This window comes from Bison bison, unplaced genomic scaffold (assembly GCF_000754665.1).
Source record: "Bison bison bison isolate TAMUID 2011002044 unplaced genomic scaffold, Bison_UMD1.0 scf7180017864379, whole genome shotgun sequence".
Lineage (NCBI taxonomy): Eukaryota > Metazoa > Chordata > Mammalia > Artiodactyla > Bovidae > Bison > Bison bison.
In genome coordinates this window covers 12,149,988-12,160,207 of record NW_011494951.1, presented here as the reverse complement: position 1 = coordinate 12,160,207, position 10,220 = coordinate 12,149,988, and the positions used below count along the sequence as shown (strand labels likewise).

At 42.8% G+C, this 10,220-nt stretch overlaps 1 protein-coding gene across 1 annotated transcript; it reads right to left on the bottom strand.

Moving 5' to 3' along the window:
• Positions 1 to 866: 866 nt before the first annotated feature.
• GPX6 (glutathione peroxidase 6 (olfactory)) lies at positions 867 to 8,902 on the bottom strand. The gene is given in 5 exon segments (XM_010857312.1): positions 867 to 2,335; positions 3,114 to 3,213; positions 4,391 to 4,508; positions 6,373 to 6,526; positions 8,816 to 8,902. Coding segments are annotated over 5 exon segments (666 nt in total). The 3' UTR covers positions 867 to 2,128.
• Between the last annotated feature and the right edge of the window lie 1,318 nt (positions 8,903 to 10,220).

The window sequence follows — 10,220 nt, the reverse complement described above, 5'->3', positions numbered from 1 at the left end:
CAGGTTTTTTTTTTTTATATATATAATTTTATTTATTTTTGGCTCTGCTGGGTCTTTGTTGCTTCGAGGGTTTTTCTCTAGTCGTGGCAAGCAGGGACTACTCTCTAGTTGCGGGACCTGGGATTCTTATTGCTGTGGCTTCTCTGGTTGGGGAACATGGGCTCTAGGGTGCCCAGGCTTTGGTAGTTGTGGGCTCCTGGGCTCTAGAGCACAGGCTTAATAGCTGAGGCGCATTGGCTTAGCCGCTCTGTGGCATGTGGGGGCATGTGAGATCCTCCTGGATCAGGGATCAAAGCTGTGTCTCCTGCATTGGCAGGTGGATTCTTTATACCACTGAACCACTAGGGAAGCCTCAGCTTTTTTTTTTTTTTGGCTGTACTGGGTCTTAGCTGTGACACACAAGATCTTCAATCTTTGTGGCAGCGTGTGGGCCCTTCAGTTGCAGCATGTGGGATCTAGTTCCCTGACCAAGGATTGAACTCAGGCCCCCTATCTTGGGAGCATGGAGTCTTAGCCACGGGACCACAGGGAAGTCCCCCCTAGCTTTGTTTTTTTTAACCCATTTTTTTTTTCTTACACGATTTTGAATTCAAGAAGACAAAATATCCAAATATTTTGAAAATATTTTCCATTTCTCATGTGTGTCTATCATCTATGAATATTTAGAGTCTTAAGAATCACTTCCCTGGTCATTTCTGGCTTAGTCTGCCAATTTTCATGTTGCTGTATAAAGATTAAGTCAGGGATCACATCTATTTAGGTACAAACCAGAATTATATTTTATATTACTCACTGATACTTATATTTTGTGTACTTTTTTAAAAAAGACCCTTTAAAGTGCAAGTAGCTGTGTTAATAGTAATTTGTGAAAAGAGAAAAAAACACCGATTTTACTCTTCATACAATCTTTTCTTTCCTGTTTTTGATATTCTGAAATCTGTCTTCATATAAAGATTGAAGTTTAAGTATAAAACAGCATGGGCTAGATAGGGCTTCCAGTATATTCTTGACTCCTCTGATTAGAAGTGAGGTTTGGTATGCTTTTCTTCTACTTTTATATGTTTTTAGATTTTTAACAGTGAGCAGAAATTAATTTTGTAAACAAAAATGGATGCATGTTTGTTGAGAGAGAGAGAAGATTCAAGAAGGGACTCCCCAGGGGATCTGAATGAGGAAGTACAGGGGGCTGTACTTCCCCTGTTCGTGTCACAGCAACTCTGTGCAGCCAGTCCCACCCAGTGTTTTCGGATGAGCCAACAAAAGGTCTAGAGCACTATGAGAAAAACAAAATACTTCAGAGCTAGGTGAGCTAGATACTGAAGGAAGCAGAAATAAAGTGAGAGGAAGAAGTGGTATGACTCCACACGTAATATAGGACTGGAAAAACACCACGGGAAACCAGCTGCTGCAGAATTCTTTTTAATTTGAGACAGTGATAAGGATGAGTTTAAAGGGTGAGGAGAGAAACCCATCATTCTGAATGAAGGAACATCCCTGCCCAGGTGCCATGACCTGAATGCACTAAGGGACAGGCACCAAGGAAGGTTCTGGTTGGGTCCTGCCCACAGGGACTTTGGGACCCACCATCATGGAGATGCCCCTCAGCTCATGTGAGATGAAGTTTCTGCTCTCACTCTGCCTTCAGAGATCCTACAAGAGAACTCAGGGTGTCAGGGGATAAATGAAAACTAACTAGGGAGAGGAAGAATTTAACAACGCATGCCTGTCTTGGAGGAGAGAAGAGGCTATTAAGGAGATGCTGAGAGTCTTGCTGCCAGTTTCTGCTTTTCTTAAACCTTCAGCATTGGGAAAGGATGGATGTCAGGACTTCTGGGGACTGCGTTTTTAGGGACATGGGTAGTCCCTATCTATAATATGATTTTCCTTTGGAATGGAGTGGAAAAAATTTGGTATTTTGAGGTCAGAGAGTTGGGAGACAGGTTTTCTTTAATTGTCTCTCTCTCTCTCTCTCTCTCTCTCACACACACACACACACACACACACACACATTTGGGCTGTACAGGATGGTTTGGTCATATGGAGGCTGGGTGGAAAAGGACTCGAAGCAAAGATGGGATCCTTAAATGTGTTCAGATGGGAGGCAACTTCTGACGGTGTCTGGCCCTTCCTATTCGCTTTTGAACTGCTTCAGGTACTCCAGCATGTCTGATTTAACTGTGCTGACTGAAGCCCGGTGGTACCAACGCATGACAGGGACGCCATCAGGCCCCACTAGAAACTTCTCAAAGTTCCAGCGAATGTCATGGACCTTCATGGGCTCCCAGAAGAGCTGACTTGATGAGCCCAAAAGATCAGAGGTTGGAGGGCAGGCGTTCTGGAGCAGAGAGAGAGAAATCGACAATGTTTTTTCTGTTTCTGTGTGGTCTCGTCTTATCCCCACCCCTAGAATATCTACTCACCAGTATGTATCTCAGTATATTGACTAATTGACATGCTCCTAGTGAACCATAGACGTTCCAATACATCATTACCAGTACAATCAACAACCAAGAGTTAGTATGATAGCAAACAGAAAAGTTTATTCCTTTCTCTGTTTCTCCCTCAATCCCATGATTATATGGGATTCACAGTGCTTCAAAGAAAGACTATCTTCTGTTTTTGTTTTTTTGTGTGTGTGTGTGTTTTTGGTAACGCATAACACTTCTAAAGCTTCAGTTTCTTTAGCTACAAAAAAGGGGGTCCTTCTGTTCTGGGTTTCTGTGGTTCTAATACTCTTGTGACACTCTTTATTACCTATTTCTGTGTTTGTCTCCCTGATTAGATATGAATTCTTTCAAGGAAGAAATTATGCCCTATTAACATTTGTTAACTCATTGTGTAGCACAGTTCTTGCACAGAGCTAAAGATTTGATAAATGTTGAATAAATGAATCATTACCATTCAGTAAGAAAAGTTAGTCTATATTAGAGCAATCATATTTATATGTTTCCATTACTTGAAGTTAAAGCTTCACAACAAATATTGCCACCATCCATGAACTTATCTGAGAATTTCTTTCCAAGGAGTCCAAACTCAATCCTAGACTTGAGCCCCATGCTTTCAGGGCACTGTTACCTACCTGAGCAATTCTTGCCAGGTTTATGCTCACTTACCTTCAGGAAGGTAAAGACCTTCTGTTCTTTTTCTCCATTCACATCCCCTTTCTCAAAGAGCTGAAAATTGGGAACAAAGCCACCACCTGGACGTACATACCTGCAATGAACCAGAACAATCCTGAGACCATTCAAATTAAGAAAAGGGTGGATAATAATGGCCACCACAATTTGGCCACAAAGTGAAATTAGAGATAAAGAAAGAGAGGTCGTAGACAGGGAAGATGAGGAAAGAGTGGTCTTTGGGAATCAGGACTTCATGCATATGCTTTAAGGAGCCAATAGAGAATTCCAAGAAAATTGGAAGCAGGGTATTCCTCAGCCATAAAAAAGAATGAAATGCCATTTACAGCAACATGGATGGATCTAGAGATTATCACAGTGAATTAAGTGAATTAAGTCAAACAGAGAAAGACAAATATCATATGTTAACACTTATATATCGTATCTTTTAAAAATGGTACAAATAAACTTATTTACAAAACAGAAATAGAGTCACAGATGTGGAAAAGAATCTTATGGTTGTGTGTGCTCAGTCCTATCAGACTAATTGCAGCCCCATGGACTCTAGCCCATCAGGCTCCTTTGTCCATGTAATTTTCCAGGCAAATATACTGAATCAGGTTGCCATTCCCTTGTCCAGGGGATCTTCCTGACCCAGGGATCAAACCCAGATCTCCTGCATTGTAGACAGATTCTTTACCATCTGAGCCACCAGGGAAGCCCAATGTTATGGTTACCAAGGATAAACTGGGAGATTGGGATTGACATATACACACTACTATATATAAAATAGAAAAGTAATAAGGACCAGCTGTATAGCACAGGGAACTCTATTCAATACTCTCTAATGACCTATGCGGGGAAAAGATCTAAAAGCGTGGATATATGTACACGTATAACTGATTCACTTTGCTATACATCTGAAATTAACACAATATTGTAAATCAACTATACTCCAGTAAAAAATATTTAAAAAGAAAATTGGAAAGCAATATTTTAAGGTTAAAATTCTTGATTCATTTCTATTTCCTAGGCTTTCTCCTTTCACGTGCTTCTTTTCATTAGATTTCCTGTAGTCTTATCATTAAACAACTCAAAGTTAGAATTGTTGAGCACTACCAGCAGGGCATAACTGAATTCAAGGCATCAAAATGATGTTCTTGAACCAATTAATCTGTCAATCACCCCAGAAGTCTCCAGAATGAGAAGCCTCTAGGTGGAATGTGGGAGGAAAATTCTAACACGGTCTTGCAGGGTCCCAAGCAGGCACTTACTTGAGCCCCATAAGGATCTCTGAGTTCTTTGCTGGCTCTTGTTTTCCAAATTGATTGCAGGGAAAGCCCAGCACAACTACACCGAAAGGCTTCAGCTCCTCCTGTAGTGCATTCAGTTCTGTAAGCAGAGGGTGAACAGCATGGGTAGCTCTATCTTGAGCAGTAAAAGCAGTATCTGTCTATCACATGAATAAGCTGAGGACTATGAAGGGAAAGATTCAAGATCATGAAGTTTGAGGAAACAGAGCAAAAGGCTAGAACACAGATTTCCAGAAACACATCCAAACAACTGCCTTTTATCTTGTGCAGAAGTTCCCATAAGTGGCTCCACTTCGTCATCCAATAGGAGCCCTTCTTTAAAAGCACAGATTGCTTAAATTGGTGTATGTGTGTGTGTGTGTGTGTGTGTGTGTGTTTTGGGGGTGGGTCCCGTTTGATTCTGAAGAGAAGTCAGATTTAAATGCCATTGCCTTCCTTAGTTGATTGATCAAAAAGTGTTTTAAGGAATGGCAAACAAAATGGACATTCTATCCCCATCCTCCCACCATTGGCCCCATGGTGACACAGTGTTACACTCCAGTCACCCTCCCAGGAGCACTCTTCGGTGCTCTAACCTGGGAGTTACAGAGGGAATCAGAGAAATGCTTAAGTCTAGCTCCAGAGCATTCTTTTTGTCAGTTCCAGTGACATAAATGCTGCCATTTCCCTGAAAGACTCATTAGGATTCTAAGGCTACAAACTCCTTTGAAAACAAACTTTCAGCTCTTTCCCACTGTCAGGAAGCTTCCCAGTGTCTGTCTGGACTTGTGCCATTATTTCCAACTTCAGCCACTTTCAGTTCAGATTTACTGACTTCATGACCAGCACCAGCCAGTCCTAATCAGACTCAGCTCTATCTGCTGGCATCTCCTCTTAGCCCTCACTCCAAATAAACAGTGCATAGATGGTAACTACGTTTCCTCTTCTCTGCCATTTGGAAGTACCTGCAGAACCCAAAGGTATTTTTCCAGAGGCTCAAAGGTCAATCTTCTCTCCTGTTACCAGAAGTTACCAGTGAGAAAGATAAAATTAGCCCCTGAAAGCTAGATTCTGGCCTGGGACTTACAGCTAGAGCTTGTTGTTCTCCTCCTGAACATAAACAGTTTCACAGAAGATCAGTTTCATACAAGAGACCTTTAACCGGACAAAACATGAACATTATTCAAATCACAAAAATGACCAAGTATCACCCTATTCTTACCAATCTAAGTGATTGCTGTTTATCCTTGCTTTATTCCTCCTATTCTGTAGATATGATTTATTAAGATACCAATCACTTCACTGTGCCCATTTTCTCATTTCCTGACAGCATCCAATCCAGAACCAAGCTTCAATCCCTTGAACCCTTCCCCAAATCATATAACACAAGCTCAGATCCTCAAATAAGTCCTTTCTATTAATAACATCTTCTTACTGAGAAGCCCCATGGTTCCCTACAGTATATGTTTTCCCTCAGAACGTTGAGCAACAAACTCAAATACAGATACATTCCTGGTGGTCTTTGCTAAATCTTTGGGAGAATCTTAGTTCTCAAATCCCGAGATAATTCTCCTAGCATTTCTAAGGAGCAGAGCAATGGCAGGATGTAGGGGATAGAGTCACATGATCACCTACCTTCCCCCAGCCCCTTGTTTCCTCCCAATAACAAATTAGCAAAACCTTCTGGAGTTAGGACTTCCCTGGTGGCTCAGACGGTAGAGGGTCTGCCTACAATGCAGGAGACCCGGGTTTAATCCCTGGGTCAGGAAGATCTCCTAAAGAAGGCAATGGCAACCCACTCAGTATTCTTGCCTGGAAAATCCCATGGATGGAAGAGCCTGGTAGGCTACAGTCCATGGGATCGCAAAGAGTCACAACCGAGCGACTTGACTCTCACTTTCTGGAACTAGACTATGGCCATCTGACAAAGCTAGTTCCAAGAGAGTTGAAACATGAGTTCTTACCTGGATACTGAGCTGTCAAGCCTCAATAGGTGGCCACATTGACAAACAGGACATGCTTGCCCACATACTGCTTGAACTGGATATACTCCTCACCATTGAGGGTGAGGGCTCCATACTCATAGATGGTGCCTGTCACCCCCTTATAGCAATCCACCTGAAATATAACAAAAATAACCACAGTGATGTGATGATAAAGCAAATGATAATCTCTAACATCTGTGGACTTTTTGAAACTCTAAGAACCGAAGAGAATATTCCAAGTAATATTTTTAGTTACGGCTAATGCCACAACTGGGACTTTACAGGTGGTTCAGTGGAAAAGAATCCGCCTGCCAAGCAGGAGACTCGGGTTCGATCCCAAGATTGGCAAGATCCTCTGGAGAAAAAAATGGCAACCCACTCCAATATTCTTGCCTCGGAAGTCCCATGGACAGAGGAGCCTGGTGGGCTATAGTCCATGAGGTCACAGAGTCGGACACGACTTAGCGACTAAACAACAATGCCACAACTAGAATTTATACCTTCTAATTTAAAATCTTTTTTGCAATGGTGGGACAAGCACTTTATAATCATCTTTCCATTCCTGGAATCTTAATACAATTTACTGCCATCCTCTGATTGATGATTTACAGTTTACCTGCACTCTCTTCCATATCCTAACACCCTATTCCAGTCATCATATCTCTTTGCAAATATTTTTAACAGATTTTGGCAGAGTTTCTCACAACAGAAATATGTTTTATATAAATGTCTCATCTATATGTTCTCACATTGTAGTTTCCTTCCCCAGAGCTCAGCAAATAACTTGTTCCTCCTCTAGATCCCAGAGGCATTTTCCAAAGCTTTGCCAGTAGGGGCTTATTGGTACCTACAAAATTCATCCTCAGTGCCCTTTCTTATCTCTGTGTAAAATAGGAAGCAAAGGGAATAGACTTCCTACCTACAAGGATGGCAAGGGAAAAAAGCCGACAGGATCTGGAACAAAAAGCTAAAATGCCTCAACAACTTCTGGCTGTCTTTATCATGTATGGATGCCACCTTGTGAACTGGCATGTAGAATTCCAAGAATACTGCCGCTTGGAAGAGGCTGATCTTTCCTTCTTGGCTTTCAGTTCTGCTCCAATTTGCTTAGGTCTGTTTGAAGAGATCAGGATACCCTAAAACACAGCCTTTTACTCACAAGATAATATTCTATGGCAGAAATTCCACACCCAATCAGGCAGCAGCTGCTGACATAGACGTGGATGGCCCTCAGTAGATGCTTGTTTTTTTTTTTAATATCAGAGAAGAGAGATGATCTTACTACAGCTACCAGTCTTGATATTACATTTATAGTAGATTCATGTTATATACACCATTTTACACTTCACATGAACCCAATAATAGAGCACTTGAAGTGTGGTTTGAGGACCTGCACCAGTATCATCTGAGAACAAATTAGAAAAGCAAATTTGGACTCTACTAAAACCTACTGGATCAGAAGCTTTGGAGGTGTGACCCAGTAACCTGTGCTTTAACAAACTTTCTAGGTGATCACTGCACTACAAGATAGGTTTTCTCCAACTTTTAGAGAGGAAAGAAAGGGGTCAATAAAAGATGTCTAACTGGCTTAACATCACAGTGAAGCTGTGTTTTTGAATGAATATGCCCAATTTTAAACTTAAAACTTGTTACCTCAAGTCATTTACTTCAGCTGCCACTTAGCATCCTAAGACTCATATACACACCCTTAAAGGATGCTACTGGCAGCAAATGTGGACATTTTTCCTGGGGTGAGGGGAGAAGCATTGGGTGATTTGGAGCAGTACCAAGACTTAAAAGCAAAGATCTTACTCTGATCTGAGCTCTTGCCACATCACTTCCCCTGAAATTAAAATCAGCAAGCAACTCTCCTTGCCTTTTGCCTTTTATTATTCCCTAAAAGAAAAAAGGGCCCCTCTTTCCTGACTCTGGAACTCCTTAGGGCACATTTCAGCACCAGCTTCTTTTTCCACCTGCCCAAGAGTTTCAGTTTCTCCAAGAGCTGCCAGTTCAGCCTCCTTCTCAATCCAGTTACTACTTCACATCCCTGTTTCCCAGATCTGCAAGATTCCCCAGTGTTCCAGACCAGGGTGGAGGGATGGGTTCTGGGTTATCCAGCGGCCACCAGGGGCAAGTGGCAAAGCAGAACACAGGGAGAGCAGCCTTCGTCCTTCATCCACTTTTCCACTTTCTGCCCAGTGACCCACCAGGCTAAGGGGAGATGATCCACGTAAAGACAGGCAGTTTAGGAGAGCCTCTGCCTCAGAGAACAGCAGTGGCAATGGCAGACGTCAGTTAGGAAAGGCTGGGGAGATGAATCTCATCCTTCCTAGGAGAGAAGAAGGGAGAACTCCTGGCTTCCTTGGCAGCCTAGTTCGCCATCAGAGCTGGAATCCACCTCGGTTCCCTGCAGGACACTTACCTTCATCTGTTGCTGCTTTGGAGTCAGCTGAGCTAAGCCGACCAGGAACAGTGGGAAAAGACATGAGGCCCAGAGCTGCAGGATCATGGCTCGAACTAGGAGTTCCAGGCAAGTCTCAGATCCCTAGGGATCTCAACCCCTTTTGAGCTCCCGGCAGGGACCAGTTTGAAGATTAATCCTCCAATCACAGAGAAGCATTAACACACAGGCAAACCTCCCTCCACCCTGCGATCCCTCCCCCTTCCTCTTCTTCCCTCTCCCCAACATCCACCTCCCCCATCACTGTCCTGCCCCAGACCACAAGCCCTGAAGGCTCAGTGCACCCAGTACCTCCCCCTGACAGGCCACCCACTGGTGGTTCTGGCACCCGTATCCTGGCAGGTGAAGGTGGAGGCTTTCCCCTTTGGAACTTTAAATACTGTCTCTACCTTCTCTAAGTGCCTGGTAGTTCCCAGGTGCCAGCTCTGCACCCAGGAAGTAAAGTCACCGCCACTGAATCAGAATCTGCTTTTTAAAATCAAGATTCTCATGTAATTTATATGCAAACTAAAGTTTGAAAAGCATTGTCCCACATGACTAATAATCCTCAGTCCTGTCCCCTCAAACTTTCCTCACTTAGTCCACAGCACACTGTATTTTCTAACTATGAAGTCTAGCTGTGTGGGCCTGAATGTCTCAGATACTCTTAACCTGTGCCCTGGAGAAGGGCTTGTTAGTGCAGGAGTAACACAAATGATGGGTACACATTCACAGGGCAAATTGTCTAGGAGAAAGCTCTAAAATATGAGATAAGGAACTTCCCTGGAGAAGGAAATGGCAACCCACTCCAGTATTCTTGGTGGGAAAATTCCATTGACAGAGGAGTCTGGCAGGCTACAGTCCATGGGGTCGCAAAGAATCAGACAAGACTAAGCATGTAAGCAGGGGAATCCTCCTTGGTTGCCTTGGGCTTGACTAAGCTTCATTTGTTATAAATAATCATCTCTACCCTCACTTACTCCATAAAACTATTTCTAGTAAGGTCCTAATAAGGTAACAATCTTAAATTTGTTGGAAAGCATTAATATTTGAATTGGTGAAGAGTCAGAGTTATTTCTCCCACACATCCTCACTCCCATCTGCTCCCCTCCAGCTTTTCTCTGACAGCCCAGCTTTACTGAACTCCCTTGTTTATTGAAGTGATACCTTCTTCCTCTTCAGTTCTAAGCCCTTTTACATCCAGTCCCTTCCATCTGCCCTGCCTCTTCCAGGTTCACACAAAAGGCTTTCTCTGCTCCTGAAACTGAAGTCTGGATGGGGTTGAATTCTCATGAACTCTGTTGGAAGATAAGCTTTCTGTTATCTCAAATTTCTTCTCTAAGACCTTATAATCTGTGGCCTGCTCACTGATATCCGATCCAGCCAA